Raw genomic sequence first — 24,725 nt, 5'->3', positions numbered from 1 at the left:
TCTAACATCGGATTCGGACTTCGTTTAAACTGTGTTTTACTGTGCGCATGCTGTGTGTTTGTTTATTCTACATTGGCCTGAGGTATAGGGGAGGGTAGAAATTTCACAAAACATGTTAAATTTCTGTTCCAAGTCATGAGCCTCTGGGCTTGTTGGTCATTTTTGGTTTATTTATATGTTTCGGAGTTTAGTGTGACGTCCATTTTTGCTATACTAGTACAGATTTGTGTTTAGTGGCCAGCTGAAGCACGCCTCTGGGTGCGAGAAATTTCTCGCTGTTTTGAAGGGCCATTGGAGGCCTTGGACAATTTTCTGATCTTTAGTAGGGTTGTGTTCTCTTTGACACATTCTTTGTTTTTATTCTCAATTCTAAAGCATAAAAATACCAAAACTGAAAAAATGCATTCTCCTTATGGCAATGCAACAGTTCCTTTTTTAAGTTTAAGATATCATACCATAAATCTCGGGATTTGATTCAAATTATCATTATCAATATGATAGTTTTAATTTCCACATTCTTCATTTTTTTTAAAGTGAAAATATTAATTACACTACTATTATAGCTGGAAATTATATATTTTTGCAAATTTAATATACAACATCCCAATAACACAACACGCTCTTTCATCTAACTGTACCATTCCAAGTGCGCTGACATAAATGTACTTCATAATACCACTGTTTTTTACATCGTTTAACATGCAAGAATTTCTGGAGTATTGAATTTGTAGCAATTGTCTGAAATGATCACAAATTATACGACTTTGATACAGGTATATTCCATAATAATAGACTGTGTTTAGAAGAAGCAGATTAAATTAATTTCAACATCTTTTTCACAGAGAGAATTGCAATTCACTTGAAATGTTTAATGAAGAAACGTATAATTTGTCACTCTCTGATTTTGTCTGGCGAGTGAATCTTATGACAGTAATGACACATGACGTTTTCTCTTCGGTGGTCAATTATCGAAATAGATAGCATTGCTCTCTAATTTGTCTTAATAAGATAAGATTAGAGTAATCAGCGCTGATTTTCCTCCAATCGCATTTAAATCTACAATTAACTTCGGAAATACAATGTGAAAGATTTTCTTCGTTGTAATTATAATCAAGCTAGTTCTTTATTTTACTTCCAAATCTTTAAAAAGTAAGGGAAAGATCAATTTTGGTTTTATCTATTTCTGAATAATTGTTATCAATTGAAACATATTCAAAATTATTGCTCCGTTTTGTCAATTGCTAATTGCAATGTAGAAAACCTGGAAATGAGGCAGATGTTAAAAAGAAGGATAAAGATGAGGAAGTCAGCATTGATATAATGACAGATACATTTTAGTAATTGATGGAATAATTACTGTAATGTCCACCAATTTTTCCATTTTCGTTCTAAAAGTCAATACTATACAGTAAGCAATGTTTTCTCATTGCCATCACCGAATATATTCTATATTAATTTTTTTTATTCAATTGAGGAAATTCAAAAAGCCGCATAACCATCATATATGATTGTCTCACAGGAAATTCGAATATATATTAACTCATCTTAGATACCAAAGACCAGTTTCACAAAGCTGTTTTTGGACTAAGACATGTCATAGTCTTTAGTGGGTTTTACAAAGGTGTCTTAAATATGAACATCTCTTACAAAGTTAGGACTACACGAGGGTTGTCGTATGATGGTCTTAGGATAGTCATAAGTTTATTTATATAAATAACACTCATATTTTTTTTAATTTTTCAAATTATATAATTATTATCTAATTGTCTATCCTCCTTTTCCTGCTCATATCTTAATCTTTATAGGTAAACGGATTATCGTGATTTGTCAACAATGAACATTCGTCTGTTGATACCAAGAATGCACGATTTTATCCCTTAACCTAACTTATTATAACTGATACAGTGACAAAATGAATTCGTACAAAACAAAATGTCATCAGTTTATTCTTTTTTTTTCCCTCAATTTTGTATTTAAATATTTCATATGTATATTGGTTTAAAATAAATAGATAATTTATATAATAAACTCTTATTATTAATTTTATAAATTATCTAATTATATCAATCACTACGTTAGTAATTTATAGGATTGACATACTACATTTCCATAAATCCATGTAAACATTTGAAAATTTAAATAACTTGCGACAGGTTTTGCCAAGATCTTAAAATGCGTGTTTTGTCTACAAAAGACTTATCATATTTTAGCTTTATTTCATGTTCCATTTTTCTCAAAGTTAAAGAAATTCTTCGGTCCATTCAGTCTTTTCAACATTAGACAATTGTAATAAGTATAATAGGACGTGCCAACTTTGTGTTTGTATTCAAATCAGTTCCCTGCATAGCAAAAATACTGCGAAGAGATGCCAACAACTTATTGTGTATGTTCTTGGAAATTTTGAATAATTTTATTTAGTTATTTTAACAAATCTTTATGAAACATTCTTTAAATTATTCATCTAATCGGCCTTTGAACTTCCCTTCGTTCAATACATTTCCCAAAAAAGGGAGAAAAAACACATCTTCAGTATTAATGAAACTATCTCCTCACCTTGTCAATCCTATGCTAATTTTAATTTAGAATTGTTTATATGTACCTCGGCTTATCGAGTTGATAACTTCAAAAAATATGTCCTCCCTTAAGGTCGCAATAAAAGGAATAGTTTATTAATTGAAAATGTCATTTAATTAGGGATTTTCCTTTTAAAATTTTCCTGGAGTTCAGTATTTTTGTGATTTTACATTTTTCTACTGTTGATGTAGGACACGTGTGATACGTTGCTATTTGTCCGACATTTTCTTTTGGACCATTATTGCAGCCCGATTCATGTTCATATCGAGTCTTAAACGCTAAAATAGTTTCAAGTTTTAGATACAATTATTTAATTATTCAATTTAAGAAAAAAAGTTCGTACATTAGTCACATCCATAACTAACGTTTCCCTGTTAATTTTTAGAATGCGATAGAGTACCATTGTACGAAGATGATCAACCAAAGTTAAAGCAGAGACGAAGTAGAACGAACTTCACCCTGGAGCAGTTAAACGAGCTGGAAAGATTATTTGATGAGACCCATTACCCTGATGCTTTTATGAGGGAAGAACTAAGCCAGAGACTAGGACTATCTGAGGCAAGAGTCCAAGTTAGTACAAATAACCATTGTATTTTCTATAATTATAAAACTAGAAGTAATTTTCTTTCACTGATGGTTTATAAAAGAGCGGCGAAAGATACCAGAGGGGCAACCAAATAAATGGTATCACCAAATGATGACTTTAAATAGTTCTAATATATTAAATTGACTTTGAGAGTTCACACATGTTCTGTGTAGATATGAGATATTATTATTAACTCTGTAAACTATTTAATCAAGAGTTCCTCAGTAAAACATTCAGTAGTGGTATTGACTCAGTGTTTGTATGTACTGAGAGTCCATAATCTAAAAGTAGTATATACCAAGTGTTAGTATATCTGTAACTAACAGTCCACAATCCAGCTGTGGTATTGATCCAATTTTTGTATATCTTTACCTTACAGTTCTACATAACGCTTTGACATTATCTTTGCGGTATTAATTCAAAGTCGAACTAATTTGTTTTAACTACCGTTTCCATTCATCTTGACCTGAGGTAAAAATCTTCCACAGGCACCATTCTATCTTTAAACTAAAGCACGCAAAGAAGGTAAATTAGTTATCCTTAATCAAAAACTAGAACTCAGTCGAATTAATTATTTTCTATGTGCATGTCGGAATTTAAATGTCTACTAGAAGAAATAAGTTTTTTCTGATTTATACTTCAGAACAATAAAGTTTAAATATCTACAACTAATATTATGATATCCTGGTTTGTTCTAGGATGATCATAATTTGTTCTATTTCTAGTAAAATCTAGGATATGACTAAAACTTATACTTAGTATTAAACTGTATTGTATAAATCTGCTACTAGAAATTTAATCCCGATTTAAACTATATAAATTCGAAAAGAATTCAAAATTCTAATATCGAATTTTGAAATCAAGATTTGCACAATGAGGATCCTTATTTGTTCTCAGTTTCTGGAAGGATATAGGTAATTACTAAAAATAATAGTTAATATGATTATGAATTGTATTGATAGCTGTTTTTTAATTGCTGACTACATTTGATTAACAAGAAAACAAAATACTCATTGACAAATGTTACTATCAATCTATTACAAACAAAATCGGGTATATAACAAAAACAGTATTGATGCAATTAGAAATTATCAAGAAACTAAGGTTCCCATTCCATCAAAATTGATCTAAAACTAATTTGACAAATTTAAGGTCTCTCTTGGTCGTATGTCTCATAAAAAACAGGTATTTAAACCTCATTTCATTTGGCTTCTACACTTTGGGTTTTGGCCGTTCCTGATTCTTGTACATTCAGAAAAAGCGTTTCGGAAGCACCTAATTCATAGCGTTATTTTCATTTTCTTGAAGTTATTTTACAACAGTTCCTTTATAATAACAGTGGATTACAGGTATGAGATTCACTGACTTGTTATTTTTGCTGATGGCGTTTGTAAACAAACCAACTGAATAATCATCTCCAAAGTTTCTTTTCTTGATTAATGACAATTTTTATTTTGAATTATTTTATTATAATGTACAAGTAAATTAAAATATTCTTGTTATGCATATAAGCCTATATCGTGTCTTTTAATTCGCCTAGAAAATTCCAGAAACATTTAAGTACAAATATTGATATCACAATTTCTACTAGCAAATATAAAATTTGTACTGGACTTGAATTAATATTAATCAGTATTTAAATTTCTACTAGTTATAGTAACATTTGCACTAAGAATATTATGTAAATATTTTGATTTGAAATATAACCTATAGATATAACTAGAAAGTTGCCACAAGAATGGTAACTTCTTATGTCAACTCCGTTCTTGAAGGAGTTGAATTCTCAGTTTTATTTTAATTTCAAAGAATTTCAAACTGATTATTCATCTAAAAAGTTATGAAAAAAATGAAACAATTTTAAACGTTCGAAGCGCTTTTCTGGATTAACCTTCAACAAAACATATCGAAGATCAACTTTGCCTAAAGTAGTTAAAACCTTAGTTTATTTGCAATTCCAAAATTGATATACGCACTATTTTTAAAAGGTTTGTTATAAATCATCGCATTACCAAGTATTGACTACTGAGCTGATGATACTTTCGGGATCTTATAGTCCACCAGCAGAGACATCGATCCAGGCAGTGCTGCAAAAATGAAACACTTTATAAATATCATGCATCCGAAACGCTTTTCTGGATTTACCTTCCTCAGAAACACTCAAAACCGAATATTTGAAAGCCAATGATGTTTAAGAACCGAAACCGTTAGAGAGCTGTATGATCAAAAGGACCTAAATAATAGACAAGTCCATCAAAGGTGGAGCAGTTAATAACATCTGAAGGGATAACTAAAGTCTGCCTTTCCTGTTGGAAAAATATTCATTCATGGATGGATTCAGATTCAGTATTTTATTAAAATCGCATCATGGATGGACGCGGATAAAAACAATCGTATGATAAAATGATACTTTTTTTTATAATTCACTCTAAAAACTAAAGGTATTAAATGTTGTTAAGTTAATCTAATATTTTCACTCAGACTAAATGAAAAAAAAAGATAACTTACATTAAATGCTATTATGTATTGTGAAAGTATATAGCGGTGTTCATTTTTTTACAAAATTATTAGTTAACAAATTCTGAAAGGTTTCATGCTATGAATACAATACATGACGTTAAAAAGAATAATAAAGATTTAGACAAATGTTTTTTTATCGGTCATTACTTTAATGGACCTTGTTACTATGTTTTTATTTCGATTTCTTGAAGACATGGACACATTTAAAAATCTCTTTGTTCATTAAGTGATCAGGAAATTTGATGACGATACCGCCAATAGCTCTTAATATGAAGATTCTTTGCCGGGTTTTTTTCTAAATTGTTAGACGTTTACCCATTAAGTAAAAAAATCTTATTAGCATGCATTTAGATTAGTTCAGTAGTGGACATAAGTATAAGAAACTTATAATTAGTATTCTAATACCATACCGACGAGGAGAAATGAATTCTTTATACAAATGGTAAAATTCAATTTAAGTTTATAACTAAATGAAATTTGTTGTCTAATAATATTATGGATTAGTACAAAAGGCAGAAAATTAAATTTCTGTTAAATTTAAGTGAATTGTATTCATAGATGAATTTAATTAATTTTTCCAATAACGTCCTATTTCATATAACACGAATGGCTTCATTGAGCGATGAGTGTTTCAAGGAAAAGACTAGCTTGGAAAGAATAATGTAAAGGGGTAATACGATGTAGGAATCTCTTCAAATACTACAACAACAGTATTGCAATAGATAAACGTCAGTATCTTGTACTTTTCATTTCAGAAAGTCAAAGAAATCTTATTTTATGGTCATTAGTTGTACGAAAAAAAGGCCCTTTATCAAAATATATGACTCTTCCAGACCAAAACCTTTCGAGCCCCATTCCAAGAATATCTTATATAAGGAGGGGTAAAACATCACTCTGATTCAAATAAAAAATGATTTGAAACTAACAGTATCAAGATGCTTGAATTCGTAATTGGAAATATTTGTGTTATGTTTGACAAAAAAGTCAAATCACAAAAATACTGAACTTAGAGGAAAATCAATTCGAAAAGTCCATACTCATATGGCAAAACTAAAATGACAAAACACATAAAAAACGAATGGACAAGAACTGTCATATTCCTGACTTGGTACAGGCATTTTCAAATGTAGAAAATGGTGGATTAAACCTGGTTTTGTAGTGCTAACCCTCTCACTTTGATGACAGTCTCATCAAATTCCGTTATATTTACATTGATGCGTTAACTAAACAGACACAATAAATAAAATAGTCAAAATATTGGTACATCAGTCATCATCATATAACAATTTTAAAAGGATGAAATTTTTTTCTCACCCAAACCATTTGCATTCCTATGGGAACCAACTGAACGATATTCAGTTCCTTTATTCATATGAGACTTACTTCATACAGGAGATTCTTTCTGTATAGATGATGTCCCTTCACTAAATAATTCAAAGTTTGGTGACTATATTGAACGCATCTATCTCATTGAACTTGGAATAAAGTATACACCAGAAACACTACTCATGTATTGACTTACATCTAGAAATTGACAATGAGGGTCGGTTGGGAACAAAACTTCACGACATAAGAGAAGAGTTAAGCTTTCATATTGTGAACTTTCCTTTCCTAGGGAGGAACATTTATGCAGCGCCGGTAAATAGAGTATTCACCTCCATGTTGATATAATTATCCGAGACTTGCGTTTGCTATAATGACTTTCGTGATAGAGGGTTGCTGCTCACAAGGAAGATGTTTAACCAAGAGTTCTAAATGGTGAAGTTGAAATCATCCCTTTAAAAGTTTTACAAACACCACCACGAGTTGAACGTTTATAAAATATCAGTTTCACTAATGACATTTGTTTTACCTGCTCTCCATCAATTAATCTGAAAACTTTGTACCAAAATGATTTTAAATTACATTTCAAATTAAGTACTAGTGTAATATATAATAATTTCCTTTAAATCCTCCGATTATTGGTTGCAAAAAAGGTCCAGACAATTATATCAAGTCAGTTGTTGATTTTTCAAATGATAGATAAAGGCAATAGTAGTATACCCATTGTCGTAAATCGATTTAACTGAAACAGATCCTGCTCACAAGAAGTAGATGTAGAATGTACGTAAAAAAAATCACAACTATTCAAAACACATATAGAAATCAAAATACTGTATTCAACAACAAACATATGTCTGTACAATACGACATGCTCTGATATATCCATAGTATAAAAATTTTGTGAATGTATAAAACAGAAACTATCGAAGATTTGTCATCAACACCAGATTCTCCAAATAAGGAATACTCTGTTTACATTTCTAGATAAAGCAATCAATCATCACCGAAGAGGTTCCAGGACATTCAAGTAAACACGTGGCTTTTTGTTTTTAGATAAAAACCCTCACCCTTGTGTACTCGACCAGTGGACTTTGCTTTGCCATTCAAAACAAGACGAAATAGTGTATTCGAAATTTATGCAATACCGTTTTTATAATTAAGGCTTTCGTTAAAAATTATGGAAATGTTTTATGAATAGAACTGATATCAATCTAGCTTGCCCTAAAAGTATACCAGCATATCCGAGATATCAAGAGAATTCAACACAATGCAACATATTGATAAGATATACAAAAGTTGTACGATTCCTAGAATTTGCATTACAACTTGGAAAAAAAATGTAGTTATACGAGCCCGGAACCTAGTATTAATTTACAACGTTATTGACTCCGACGATTTAAAACTTAAAGCTTATCTAACATTGAAGTTCGTTTCTTGACAGCAGACACCTAAATCACTGTTTATGTTTTATTGTTGTAAATGGCTATCTAATTGACGTTTCCCCCACAATTTTGTTATTGATATTATAGACAGTTATGATCATATTCTTCAATCTAAATCCACAAATAATTTACGTCTTTTTCAAAACTTGTCGTAAAATATGTCATTTATCGGAATAAAAATGTATATAATCAAATAAAAAAAGCAATTACTACAATACCCTGTAAAGATGAACAAGGTCTTCTTTACTGGTACCCTGTGGATTGATGGAAGACAGAAAATCAAGGAAGATCTGAAACCGCTTGTCAGTCACTGTGAAGATTTGAATTAGAATGCATGTGACCCTCGTTCGCAGGTTGATACTCAATAATTTCCTTGGCAGTCTTAAGAAAGGAATGCTCGATCTTTATCCTCAACGGAATCTGCCATAATTGGTTAACAGTGTCTCAAACGTTTCTTAAATTACTATGAGACTTCAATGCTTATATAATGGGTATTCTTAGGGCATATTCAAAGCGCAAGATAATCGAATTAATTAAGAAGTGAATTGATGAGACTTAGACAATTGAAGTCTATAATAGGCTAAAATTGATGGTATGCATTCCCTTGTTAATACAGTCAACACGGTTAAGGTTATTTCTTGTCCGTCAAGTAAAATATCTCGGTTGATTACCACGAATTGTGTATCTAACGTGATAAAAGCAAATGCCCTTGTAAAATAATGGACGAATTAGGAAGAAGTTATCCTGTTGTAAGCACTTAATTTACATCTCAAAGTTTTATTTTTAAAATTGTCTGTAATTCTTAACGTCTGCTAGTGTCTGACTAATATATAACATAAAAAGGATTTAAAGTAGTTTGCACCTTACCGAATGTGGTGTCTACAGATCACATAAAAAAAACCAAAAAACAATTAAACAGGAAAAGAATGCCTTTGATTCCGAGTTCTAGAAACAACGTTTTATGGCTTTATAACGCGAGGACATTATACTTATTTCATATTTTGATATTTTTATTTTTTTTTAAACCTTCATTTTTAATTATGCATCAGACCAAAATCAATAATAAACTATTTTTAGGATTGTTGTTAAAAAAATGTAAGCAAGTTAAATAAATTATTTTGATGATCATTAGTTATAGTTGTAACTAGTTCTGTACCATTTATTGTCACATGACCGGATGTATCTTTAAAAAGGCGTTTTGAATAAAATAATAAAATTATGTTGATTCAGCTTTAATCTGATTATACAAATACAAATACAAATATTTTTATTGGCACAAACTCATTTAACAATAAATGGTTAAGACCTATGGCATTACATACAACTATAATAATTGACATGGTAGAATGAAAGGTTCCATGATAACATATCATGCTAAATTATATATAGCAAATAAAACATGTTGTGTAATGTTGAAACCAATTATGCAATTCCACAAACAGCCAAACAACAACATACCGATGCCCAAGAAAAAATCAAAACGGGAAGTCCTTTATCAAATGTCAAAATCAAAAGCTCAACCACATCAAAAGATTGGAAACACCTGTCATATTTCTGACTTGGTACAGGCGTTTCCTCATATAGAAAGTGGTGTGTGTGTTGAACACTTGTATGACAGTCGCACATAATTCTTTTATATTTACAACGAAACAAACACTGTGTCGATGCAACAAATGGTGGAGTTGTGTTTCTGTTGTGTTGTGGTTCTCCTCTTATATTTGATGTGTTACCCTCAGTTTTAGTTTGTAACATGGGTTTGTTTTCTTCTCAATCGATTTATGAATTTCGAACAGCGGTATACTACTGTTGCCTTCATTTTCCACGTTGTTTAACCAGCCTAGTAGACGGCACTTGTGTGTTAACATAGATAATCATTGATATGGTTAAAACAATAGATAAACTGTTTACAATTCGAAATACTAAGTATTTAATATCCCAGTAAAAGACAACCTAAGGTTAGACGAAACCTTTTAGAATTTTATACTTCATTTTGATTTTTTTATTCGAGTGTCCCTGATGAGTATTTTGTTGGTGAAACGCTCGTCTTGCGTACATATTTTAAATCCGGTATTGATGTTGAGTTTATTATGTACTTTGAATGTCTACTTGGTATTTTCCGCTTTTCAAAGTCCTTTTTTTGTTTTATAAATAGATCTTTCGTCAGTCATCTTGATTTGTCGAATACCTTAAAGACTAAATGTTATTCCATAAACTCCATGCTATAACATCTCTAAGTTGTCCACTTAATAAGTGTCATAGTCAATAGTTGATTCTTAAGTTTAAGGGTAGTTACTGTTGAGCGTTGATATTCACTGTTAAATCATTGCATTTTTTTCCTTACCAGAGACAACGGGTAGTTTGGCATACGTTTAATATCGTATGTTTACCTATTAACGTTTTATAATATTTTGCAGTCTCATTGACTTAAGTCCCAAATCTTCGTGTATTCATATTTAATAGCAGACAAGTGGGTAACCTTTATGTCAATCTCAAAATCCCCTATAGTCTAGACAAGTTTTGTATTAATTTAAGAGACTATGAAAGTGCAACTATGAACAAATAGTTCTTAAAGGACAAACTAAAGCAAATAATTGTTGAGGTTACAAATGATATATGTATTTTTGCATGACAGGTTTCCGATTTAAGATATTGACAAATGGGAGATAAATATAATAGCAGTATACCGTTGTTCAATTTCACATCAAAAGTCCATATATAAAGAGAGAGAGAAAATGACATGAATAAAATAACACACTAATATCAAATAAAAAGGTGCATTATTAGGAAAGGAGATCCTGCAAAGGTTGACATGATTCACAGTCACGTCCATTAATTAGTGTCAAATGGTAATAATGTCCATGTGACAAAGACATTTTTTGTGCATGCTGCCTTTCGTTGGCAATCGGTTATTACTGTTAAACTAAAGGGTTTAATCTATACCGTCGCCATATTGTAGTTGAAGTTAATTTTACTATTCTATCAATCAATCAATCAATTTTATTTTATTATAAATATATTACCAAAGTACACATGGCGTTTCTTATGTCAACTGTTGTTATCTATAAATATTGTTAATATTGATTTTAACAAGTCATGTGTACTATATACTGCATTTTAATAACCAGGTGAGCAAAGTTAATAAAGAATTATAACTTGGATATTCTATATTCTATCAGGTTTATTTAAGTAATAAAACAGCTAGCAACCGTTTCTTGTCCATTGAGAATGTTATGATTTGGATTAGTGTCATCAGCAATTGATATTCTTTGCTCACTGATTGAATCAATGTCTCTAATTTGGACATATTCCCTTGTTATGGATAATCTCTTTTCAGATAATTCTCTTGTTATTTCAACATATTGTGCCCTATCCTAAAATTATCTTAATTTCGATGAAAAGACATTAATAATCTGTAGTAAAAATTGATAATTATTTGCAATTTGTCTTATTTTGCTTCCTCTACAAGCTACATCACTTGATAATTACACGACAACAAAAAATCAGAAGATTAATGGAATAATTAGGAAAACAATTATTAGATTAGTTTCTATATTGTAAATGTTCTTAACTCACAGATGGGACGTCGAAAGGGTTAATATATATTTACTGGTGATTTTTTTTAATATTGCATAACTTGTGATATGCTAAATAATTTAACAAAAAAAAAATGAATCGCCGATAATAAGACAAAGCTTTACAAAATGTTATTTTTATTAAAGGCAATTTGTAAAAATGTAGACATTTACATGAAAAATATCTGAATTAAATATGAACGGAGGATATTAAAAAAAAGAAATTTCTTAAACAAAAAAAAAGTTATGTTTTGACTCGAAAAATGAAACTTCAAATAAGGTATATAAGTATCTTTTGATAACAAACTTATTTCGTAATCATTTTCATTTATACGTTGCAAAAACAAATCTTCTAAAATTAACGAAAATATTTCTTCTTCGTCTTGTTTCTTTTGTCAACCGTTAATTCATTTACGATCATTTCGACAGCCACTTGAAACACAATCAATTATATTTCCCCAACAGTGTCCATACAAAAATCCTTTATACTATTAAGCATATGAGAACTCACTTCTTTAACGTTGTATACGCGGAGTAATTAATTTAATCCCGAAAATGAAAATCTAATTTGAAGGTTAAGGTGATGAAATAAACAAACAAATCTAATTAATTTTATTGGGAGTACAGATTATAGTTGATGAAAGTAATGTAAATTGATTTAATTTAATTTTTGTCAGGTCTGGTTCCAGAATAGGCGAGCAAAATGCAGAAAACAAGAGAGTCAGATGCAGAAAGGTAAGGTTTCCAAAGGGACATTTTTCATTTCAAATATAAATTTTGTTGATTTGCAGTACCGTCATTCTTTCCTACTTGTTCTTGTTTGCTTTTTGGCTTTGTTTATGGTAATATATTGTTGCTACTTTCTCCATATACGGAACATATCTCTAGTTCTTTGTCAGTGTACTTTTGTTTGTAAAACAATCAACAGCATACTAAAAGAAAACCTTTATTGTACTTTAATTCATTTCAAAAGATAATCTAGGAGTAATGCATTATCAAATATTACATTCTAATCATGGTGTTAAAAGATGCTTTCATCAAAACATTACCTAAATTTCTATGAAAAATACATCAATTATCTTTGGCAAAAGTTAATTCTAATTTTCCATTTGTCTTATATACCATAGACCGACGTTGATATAAATATTGTATTTCACAAATATGTCATGTGGCTACCAAATTCTTTTCCTGATACCTTATCAGGTTTTTTTTTATTAGTTTAAAAGTAGCAACTGGCGGTGCCGGACTGTTACCTAGAACGTGCACTCTCCGTCGATATACGACAAAGACATTGACTAGGTCGTTGTCTCAATGCCATTAAAATCTCAGATATTTCGGATGGTTATTTCTAACAAGTATTATAACATGTGTTAAAAATCAACAGTAAATAGTTATCAAAGGTACCAGGATTATAATTTAGTACGCCCGACGCGCGTTTCGTCTACATACGACTCGTCAGTGACGCTCATATGAAACTATTTATAAAGCCAACCAAGTACAAAGTTGAAAAGCATTTCGGATCCAAAATTCCAAAAAGTTTTGCCATATACAGATAACTTATGCCTGGGATAAGAAGTTTTTCGGAAAGTTCAAAGTTTTGTAAACAAGAACTTTATAAAAATGACCACATTATTGATATTCATGTCAATACCGAAGTGTTGACTACTGGGCTGGTGATACCCTTGTGTCAAATTCTTCTTGAAGCTTCAGTTGCACTAGAAACGGTTACGACGCTATCCAATATACGTTTGTCTCTCAAAATATTGTTTTCATTTATTTTATTATCATTTGGTCTTCATGATACAGTCCAGGAATAGTACAATCTTTTTAGAGAGGCGAATGTAAACCACAAATTTTACGTAAACACTTTCCAGTTATCAAACTGTTTCGTACATGGTTGAAAATTGAATGGCTTGAGGGTCAAAGGTTTTGGTCAGAACTAGAGGTCTCTTTTTAAGTTTTTAGTACGGTTATGATCGACAATTGTTTATTATCGTCGTCTGAGTTCTCATAGAAAAGGATAGTGCATCTTGATTTCTGGTTTTGTGATTTCATCAATGGGATGTGATCAGCCATCAAGATTTTAACCATGTACACAAAAATTTAAAAAGGGGAGGCCAAAAAACACCTGGCGCAGGGGACTCTCAACTGAACTGAGCAAAAGTGGGTAGACCTGGAAAGACACAAAACGAACAGCCATGGACAGGGAGAAATGGAAAGAAACTTTAGTTGTCCTGTAGTTACATTATGTCCCCCATTGGACGCAATGGATAAGTCAAGTTATACAAAAGTTTGACATCAGAAAGGTCACGCAGACCTTGTGGTTTACATTCGCCTTTCAAACTTTAACAAATATGCATTACTTTCAGATCCATTTCAGACTTTAAACTAATGGTATCGTACTCCATTTTGGTCCTTATATCGGTTTTCCTATACAGGGTCTGTTCTTCTTATGTCGATTCTCTTTAAAGATGAAGGCTATTGGTATTTTTATGTCATTTTACTGTATTCCACCAAATGAAATATTCTTTTCTGACAAATCAGACATGTTGTAGCTTTTCCACTATACCGGGGTTATCTAATAAAGGCAACAGTAGTATACCGGTGTTCGAAAGTCTTAAATCGATTAAAACAAAAACAAATCCGGGTTACAAACTTAAACCGAGGGAAACACATCATCTATAAGTTTAAACCGACGACTTGGTTAAGACAGAACAAAACTATCACGACTTTTATTGTTCAAATTGTATTTCGAAAAGTTCAAAGTTTTGTGAACAGCTAATTTATAATTCCGACTACTGGACTGGTGATATACCCGTAGATGAAACCACCACCAGTAGTGCTATCGACCCAGAGGTTGTATATAAACTGTTTATAGATTCATCATAACCTTCGAATAAACGACTTTAAAAAGTGCATGGGTAGAATATGCTTACTTTCAACTGTATCTTTTAGTGTGCTAAAATCAGTCTGATACAATCCAAGACATATGTATATTTACATACTTGTAATCCGTGTATTGCTTACGGATTATGTAAGCTGTAATCTTATTAAATAATCCTCACATAAGTAGTGAACCTAAATGACACATGTATGTCCATGTTTATTCGTGACTTTTATTTCCTTTCGTAATTTCCTAGTTAAAGGTTTGATTGTCGATATTAAACCAAGAGTTCAAAGTGGTGACGCTTAACACTACCCTACAAACAATTTACGGACAAGAGTTTAACCGATATGGAAATTATGGTTGACAACGGATTTGTTCAATTTTTTGAATGTGACATACCAAATTAAACTTAACGGGTTTGTACTTGCATGAATAATACGGCGGAGGCCACATGTGGAGTAGAATCCTATTACCCTTTTGGAGCACCCGATATTACTCCCAGTTATTGCGGGGTTAGTGTTGCGCAGTCTTTAGTTTTTTATGTTGTGTTTTATACACTATTGTTTGTCTGTTGGTCTTTTTCGTTTTTTGCAATGGCGTTGTTGAAAAAAAATGACATGAGTTTGAATGTCCCTTTTGTATCTATCACTTCCCTTGGTAAATGATTGTATCAAGTAAATTATGACTCTTGATAATTATTCCTTCCTAAAGTTTCCTCTTGTACATGTAGTTTGATCTTTAAACATATATACATGTGTCTGTGTTGGGAGTAAGTAACATACCTATGATAATAAGCGAAATAAAGGGGTTTACTTACTCGATCTAGTTGTACGGGACTGTCATCAATGTCAATCTATAAGTCAAAGAATTTTAAAGGCTTTCGGCAGATTGCGTAAGTATGCATCTTGTGTATGTCTGCTTTTTCTAGACAGTAGTTGTACAAACAAATCAAATGACACAGAGGGTAAACGAATATGAAACTATGAAGGGAATATTTGCTAAAATACTATCTTATCAGCCAAAATTCTTCTGAAACGCCGTCAAAATCAAGCAATAGTAACGTTTTAAATGAAATAAAAGCAAAAGTAGGTTACCGATGTTCAAAAGTCATGAATCATGAAGATAATCCAAGGCTACCTCGATTCAACATGCAACTAATATATCTGTCAGGTCGTGTCATCAGGGACAGGTAATGTCAAGTGTCATCAGGGACAGGTAATGTCCACCAGTGGAAATATTCAAATCTCACAGATCGATTAAGAAGATTAATCAAGGTTAACCTTTATTACCAAGTAACTTCCCTTTTTTTAAATTTATTTTACATCCATCTTCATTTTTTAGATGTTTGTGTCTGGTTATGTATTTCAGGATTGATGTTTTAAAATCAAAACAAGACAGAGTCGGGAGGTAAAACTTGAAAACACCTCATATGTAACAGAATAAATATACTGGGAAACATATCGTGAAATAAACTTTTCTTGAAAAAGGTAAAATAACAAAAATACCAAACGCAGACGAAAATTCAAAATGGAAATTCCGTAATCAAATGGCAAAATCAAAAGATAAAACACATAAAAAAAATAGACAACATATGTCATATTCCTGACTTGGTAAAGTCATTTTCTTATGTAGAAAATGGTGGCTTAAACACATTGTTATAATTAAACAGGGAAATGAATCTATAACTAATAACCATATTTGATTCAAAACTTTAAAAACAAGCGTTCGTTTTTTAGATCTTTTTTTTATTATTATTTTTCATCTGGTATTAAGCTTTTGATTCCTATAATTTACTATCTGTCTCTACTTTTATCATAACGGGTTTTTGTCATCTCCCGCTTCCTGCTTTAATAAACACTGTTTTTCCAAACTATCAAAACTGTGACTTTACACCTTGAGTGGAAAAGATGACACCATTCGATTTCTATCATTTGTACAAGTCCAATAAGAAACAAGATTAAATTAGCGTCGCTGAAATTGATTTTATTAGTATTGATTGTATTACTGAAGAATAGAACTTTATTGGAAATAATTACTGTTATTAATCTGATTTACACAATTTGATAACGGTTGTTTAATGTCTTTGACGAACGACTCGCATTAACAGTTCAATGCTATTTCATTTTTATGAAATAGTGAAAAAGAAATTTGATTATCTTTATAAAAATGAATACTTGCTTTCCTTTACTTGATTCCTATGAGTTTATGGTTGTGGATTAGAATTGATAATTAAGTATTTTGAGCATCCGAGTTCATGTCTAATCATGGAGTTCGCGTGGAAGTTAATCTTTAGTAATGAGGAATATTTTTTCTAACTAACAAAAACTCTTTACATAAAAAAAAATCAATGGAATAGGGAACAACAATATAGGTAATTCCTGAGAATCACGACTTATATGCAGCTGTCAGTTTGGAACAATCGTCAAATGGTCCCACCATTTAAGCAATGGTACAAGCACTTACCGCGATCTCGTCATCTTTACCTCAAATTTGACCTACCTTATTGTTTTTTTCTAATTTCTTTTCCTTTTTTTTTTTTTTTTGCCATGGCATAGCCAGTTCGTTTTCGACTGTTGTGTTTTTTTTTATCCGTTAGGTATCTTTTTCTTAACACATAACTTTGCTGGATAAACATGGTATTTGTAGGTTTGCAAGTTACATTGCCGATAATAACGTAGGTTGAAGCATGAAAAATGCTAATCAAACTTTTAATACTGTAGGAATTGCAACTGATTTCAATTTTTTCGTCGAGAAATCCACTTCAACGGATATAATTTACTCAAAACCTTGGACTTTTCTAGTGTTTCTCTGTTCAAATGTAGATCAACGAATTGAGTTCTCGGCCAACCGAATGATGCTGTTGGAGAAGAAGCGGCATATACATCCAAGTCTCTGTACTTAGGAATAGAAAATCTAAAAAAAAAAATATTAGTATTATGATCAGTCTTTAATATAAGCTACATGGTGACCATAAAAAAAGTAAGATGCATATTTTATTTTCATCTCGAAGGATCCTTGCCAAATGACGAGATTTTACCCAGGAAAACAGACTATCACTATTGTTATTTATCCAATTTACTTGTTTTAGTGACAATACTTTGATTTTTAATCTTTTATTTTTTAAAGTTTGTATGAAATGTTTACGTAGAAAAAAGCTTCAATTGATTGCATATCCATTGTACATGCAGATTGATCAAGATTAATCTCTATTTCATTGCTGGTGATATAATATACACGTTACCATATATGGTTCATTTGAAAATAAGAATTTGTGCAATGTTTGATTAACTATGAATGGTTAACCTTAAATCGACAGTTTTGGGCAACCCTTGTGTCGAGTGGAATGACAAGCTTGGTTCCTTGATTAAACCTCATCGTGTAGAATTACAAAATAGCAATGTATAATCAACGCTAAATTGGCTTCATCAACTATTTTATTAGAAAAATTGTGAACAAATATTGCTTGCTGTAGCCTCTTCTGTTGACAAAAGAACAACTACGGAAAATTTGAATAGCTTACGCGATGATAAATTACCCAGCACAAATATTTGTCTATAACAACGAATTTGTATGACTCGGCCCCTCAAATTTTTCTCTTTCAAAATACACGACCTTATGCGAACTATGATGCTTCCTGCCATGAATCTATGGGATAACGTATTTGACGTATTCAATTTTCAAAAGAGCAAGGGACAGATTAATTAAAGAGAAAAACGGTTGCAGGGTGATGTTCTCTTATTAGAGATCATTAACAAAACACTTCATCAAGTCTTGGATTTGGTTATTTAATATTTTCTGTCAGAAGATTGTATATTTAAAGTAAACACTTCTCCCTATATTCAATTATTGGCTAGAAAATTTGTCAGATTATGATAAATTGCGGAACAGATCCACTGTTTGATATCCATAATTGGTATCTGAAATAATCTTAAGATCTTCACAACGTCTCTTGTCCTATATGAAAGTGACTACGAATTATGTAATCGTAACCAAAATTAAAAAAGATATCTGCTAAAAAACTGTTTTCTATGGAAAAGAGGAGGTTCTTCGTGTTCCACCAAAATTTACGAAATTAATGACATTACCAACAGTGTAGAAAATCATGAAATATCATCTCGTGGCGTAAAAAAATGAAACAAAAGGCAACTTAAACAATAAAAACATAAAAAAAACTGCTTCTTCAAGTAAAAAAGAAAACAGAAAATATGGCGTTTCGACTTTTTAAAATTATACTAAAAAATATTTCGCTGCTTAAGACTATATTTCAGCAGCCCAACAAGATCTAAGTGCAAGGCTTTATTGCAATACAATAAACATAACAAAATTAATGAACAAATGGCAACGATAACCGTGTCGCGAAGTAGAGAGATGATACAGTATAGATACCAAACAAAAAACGAAGTACTATAGTATATAAAACTCAATACAGACAAATAAAGACTGAGCAACAGCAACACCTGTCAACACTGAAAATAAAAATGAATCAAACATGAAATTTTGTAACTAAATACATGTAGACACTCTTGAGAATAACGTTGACACCGAAAAATTAATCATTAGAAGATATGAATATGATTTCAACTTATTTTGGGCTTTGCTTAGATGAATCCATATGACGGTTAACAAATTTAATCCAGTGGGGTGCTTCCAACAACTAATTCGGTATTTTTCTCTTATATTTGCCATCCTTTGGACGATGCTACTGACGGTCTTGATTTAAAAAAAAATGAAGCTTTTTAATTAAAATATATGTTGATCAACCTTTTTAACTTAGTAAAATAAAAAAATCAACAATAAACCGTGAAAAACTATATTGACAATATGATCATTTTGGTAATGTCCTTTTGACGTGGCTTGGTACTTATGCATCCCGCCAATGTGTTGTTGTACTATGGCAATTTTTTGCGTTCTTGTCTTTCATTTTTTATTATGTGCCTTGTCTATATACCATTTTTGTTTTTCATTGTTCACATATTAGTTTGTTTTATAGTGATTTAGATTATAACACAATGTTGACTGATGTATCCCTAATTTTGACTTTTTTACCTATTACGTCTGTTAATTTTGTTCACACATCGTTGTCAATAAAAAGGAATTTAATGCAACTGTCATACAAATGAGAGGTTTAGCTAGCTACAAAACCAGGTTTGATCCATTATTTTCTACATAAGGTAATGCCTGTAGTAACCAATTCAGGAATATGACAGTTGTTATCCATTTGTTTGATTTGTTTGAACTTTTGATTTTGCGATTTGATAAGGGACTTCCAATTTGAATTTTCCTTGGAGTTTATTTCTATTTATTTGTATTTTCGGTATTTTTGTTGTTTTACTTTATACTCTAATGGTTAAGCAGACCACAAAGTGATATTCATATCTTGTATTTGAAAAAAAAATCTAATGTGTCAGTTGCTTGTTCTTAAAGGGAAACTTCGCAAAAAAATAAAAAATTGATATTATGTCCATTCTGTATAAAAATGCTAAAATTTATAGATATTAAAGTTTTATTCCGCTAAATAAGAGATCACCATCGATTTTAAATTTTCAGTATCAGTTCTCTGCTCTCCGCCATCTTGTCACCTTCTCCGATGAAAAATCCCGATATGTCTATAAACCACAAAGGAACAAAACTACAGTAAACGATGTAGTCGTAATTGCGTGTCGATATCTTGTCAATCGTACGGTTGTTTTATCTGACTGACTAACTTGATACGGAAAATGGTCTTATTTTTAAATAACCATATAGTCTGTTAATTTTAAACTGATAATATTGTAATTAGTTAAAAAGTCAAAGTTCAAATCATGAATAAGTGTTCCGTGGAAATTGTTTTCGAAAATCTAATTCGTTCATAATTCTTTCAAGTAATAAACTTTATTTAAATAAATTCGGATCTTCCCTCATCTGCTCACCAGCATGGCTAAAGGTATTACTCCAAAAGGTATTGGAAGGGGTGTAAGGTGACACGTCCAGGTATTCAATCGATTTCCTGTCCGGCGGGCTTGCAAGTTCATGCATCGTTTCACTTCTGTAGGTATTGATCAGTGTACACGACCGTTACTTATAACTTTCCATTTTGAACTATCAGGTGCATGTATAATATACATTTTTGTCTTGCGTGTCCGAAAGTGATATAATATACTAGTCATTACTGAACTCATACGCTTGTTTATAAATAACATTTCTGGTGTAAAGAATATTATTTACAAAAAAAAAAAAAATACAAAAAAAAAAATTTGAAGAAATACAAATCTATTTACATATTTTTCCAAGGGTTAATTTGGGAAAATGTAATATATACTCGTTGTCAATAGTTTAGGACAGATTGGAACATACCAGAATTATTGATTTAAAAAAATGTGCGCACTTGTCGACGATTCGTGTATACATACGCCTGGGTAGAAAGTTACGGAACTATAGTCAGTAGCGCAATTTAAAATATGTATACATGTATACATTGAACATAAGAAAGAAACATACATTTTGTGTAAATTGTGGTAAAAGTTTTGTAAATAGACTAGTCCACGTATGCCAACAGTATGTAATCAACGAATTCGAAAGACTATTGTATACCAAAAGAAGAAGAAAAAAAAGAAACAATTTGATTTAAATACAGGTCAATTTATAACTTGCTTTGGTTCATCGAAGTTAAGAACATAGTAAACTCACAGATTTATATATCAATTAGATTGTTCTCGAATAAGAACGAAATTCGTCATCATCACAATTGTTCCAACATTCATGTAAAATATATGCAACTGGACGTACACTAATAATCCCCAAGGGATGTGAATATTTTCTAGGAAAACTATTGAGTATCAATTTCGGGATTTATTTTCTTTCTTGATATTCAATGACAGCAATTTAAAGAATAAACTGCTTGTCGGATATTTGTCCGCTTTAGGGGTATTCTTGCAAGTTGAACAGACTTATAAAAACATTCAAAAATAGGGAAAGATAACATTCAATTCGTTGTCTTTTAATTTTAAACATCGTTGGAAAATAGTTATTTAAGTATATATATACGTTGGGAGACGACGATTATTATAGTAGTCTCAGATTTTAATAAGGACGTTCCCGATTATGAATAAATTTGGTTGACGTTTTTCACACTTGAAAAGAATATCTATTCGTAATTTTTCGATTCCATTCCAATACAAAAGTATTTTTTCTTTATTCGTACATATTATATTCCGCTTCGGTAGAGTTATCTTCAGATAGTTTCATATATTAATTAATACATGGCTTTCAATAGTCTAAATGTAAGTGTTCTCGTACATTTTTTCGCCTAATAAAGACAAATAAAAATGATTTAGTGAAGCTATTTCTAATTTCTAAGTCCCCCTTTTTTATGAGACATAAATCAAGGACAAGACTTGTATATCATTTCATTCTGACATATGAATTAAGTTTCCCGTCTTTAACCGAAAATTGTGTATTTCTTAGTAAATTAACTTATTTGAATTCAAATAAATAATAGCACCAAATATAATTAAATAATTCCACGGCGACCAATTTTTATTTGTCACCAACTTGAATATGTATTTTTAATGTGTGTATTAAATGCTCCCACTGATCCGAATAGACAGTCACACCTGGCAAGGTGTGCCCTAGAGGCGTGGTTAAATACCGAAGTGCAAATAACAATTTACCTTTCAACAAGCCATCTACTAGTATTGCCACAGAACCGTGAATACACACATCGTATAAACCTAGTCATAGCCGAGATAGTAAAAGGTCATGATAATAGTACACCAACATATTGTCTTTACAGATTATTTTACTTTAATTTGTTCACCTTATCAGTCCGAAAATGCATTTATTAAAAATAAATTTATAACTTTTTGTGTTGTCTACAAAAATAATTCGAATATATACGTTTAACATAGATAATTTATCTCACGAATGAGTACAATTGAACGTCTGTGCGTTTTATCTTCTTATTATCGGATGGTTATTAGATAAAGCATAAGTCATCGGCGCGCTTACGATTACGTTAAAATATGATTAAAAACCAAGACTTTTAATGATTGTATTTTAAATCCCGGCATGCAAAAATCAGGAGAAAACGTCACGACCTACAGGAAGTAGTTGATATTTTTTCATTAATTATTGAATTTCTCCTTTATTACTGCACATATAGCGATAAAACTTTGTGAATATATATATTATGTCATAATGAACATATTTAAACCATAAGTAAAAAATCGTGAATTTTCCCTTTAAAGGTAACATTTTTATCTTTCAGCAGGAATTATGATGCCAGGGCATGGAACTCCATTGGACGCTGTACGAATAGGAACATATGTGACGTCTCCACCAATCAGAGATGCTGTTGACAGACTTCATTTTCAACCCTTTCTACCGTACTACCCTCTACACACGGCTCCACCGACGCCACATCCGCCGGCTATTCATCCACTTCTACTATACCATCATCACTATGCTACAGCATTAAACCTTGCAACATTACATGACAGTAATTTAAAGACATCTAAAAATTCTAGCATTGCTGATTTACGACTAAAAGCGAGACAACATCTTGCAACCCTTGGAATTTAAGTGATCTATAAATATAAATCGAGTATATATCTAACAATGAGTGAAATATCTAATGTAACTATTCAATTGATATAAAAATGGAAAATTACAAGAATACATAAAACATATATTTACAGACTCACTGAATACGACATTCATACAAATCAATGTACATTTATATACGAACTATTGATATATATTTTAAATTGACTAACAACATATATTCCTTATATGGTCCTGTGTGCCAAAACTAGTACCATGAGAGATAAATACCGCTATGACAACACATAGACGGTATGAAATACAAACAATAATCAAGTGTTATGGTATTAATAGATATGACAACACATAGACAGTATGAAATACCATGGAAGTATTATATTATATTAATATAATACTTCCATGGAAATACAAACAATAATCAAATGTTATGGTATCAATAGATATGACAACACAAAGACAGTATGAAATACAAACAATAATCAAGTGTTATGGTATCAATAAAACACTGTTACTAGTATTCTACGCTTGGCTTTTGAAGTAAAGAAAAGCAGTAAATTATGTATACTGGGCAGTGGCTAGGGAACATTAAGCCGATCAAAGCGGGAGTTCTTGATGAAGATAAATCCAGAAATGCGCTTCGGATGCATGCTATTTATAAAGTGTTGTTCTCTGGATTTTTTTAAACAATATTTGAATAACCTTTCTCACAATGACTTAATAAATTACATTAAAATTACTGCATAATACTTACATGGTAGATATGGGATGACCGACTAAGTGTGAAACTTTTAAGTGTGGACAATATTCATATTACTTGTACTTAGTTTATATTGTTATTGTGTTTATGAAAATGATGTTATGTATCTTTATGTCACCCTATTATTGCATTCTCTATTATATACAAACCAAATATAAGGTTAATCATAATTAAAGTGTTTTGGACGATATTTATTCACTTATCTATCATATCCTTATTTTAGAGTTTAAAATATTACCTTGTCGTCTTTTTACTGTACCCTTTGTTAGGTTAATATTTGGAAAAAAACAGGAAGAGTTAACATCAATAATAAAAAAATAATAAGATTAACCCTGCTTAATGTTGATGTGGCGGTTCCAAGTTATGAATCTCGTTAGTGTTTGTATATTTTCATATTTTTGTCTCAGAATGTGATTATGACAATTTGGCGTATAGGTCCAGTTATTGTATAGTTTCTATTGATATCTTTTGCTGCTTTTAAAATCTCGGGGAGATATAGATCTCGACATGTGCTAGAGACACATTT

At 31.0% G+C, this 24,725-nt stretch overlaps 1 protein-coding gene across 1 annotated transcript in view; it reads left to right on the top strand.

The window, feature by feature from the left end:
* LOC139517589 (short stature homeobox protein 2-like) overlaps nt 1–24,387 on the top strand; it is a 28,495-nt gene extending 4,108 nt beyond the window's left edge. Inside the window, exons 2-4 of the mRNA XM_071308806.1 lie at nt 2,960–3,144; nt 12,692–12,749; nt 23,147–24,387. Coding sequence (XP_071164907.1) covers nt 2,960–3,144; nt 12,692–12,749; nt 23,147–23,460 — 557 coding nt within the window. The 3' untranslated portion in view covers nt 23,461–24,387. The remainder of the gene's footprint in view (nt 1–2,959; nt 3,145–12,691; nt 12,750–23,146) is intronic.
* The last annotated feature ends 338 nt before the right edge of the window (nt 24,388–24,725 follow it).

The sequence above is a fragment of the Mytilus edulis genome, chromosome 3 (assembly GCF_963676685.1).
Source record: "Mytilus edulis chromosome 3, xbMytEdul2.2, whole genome shotgun sequence".
In the NCBI taxonomy this organism is placed as follows: Eukaryota; Metazoa; Mollusca; class Bivalvia; order Mytilida; family Mytilidae; genus Mytilus; species Mytilus edulis.
Note: the sequence above shows the minus strand (reverse complement) of the source record. Positions and strands in the feature narration are given on the sequence as shown.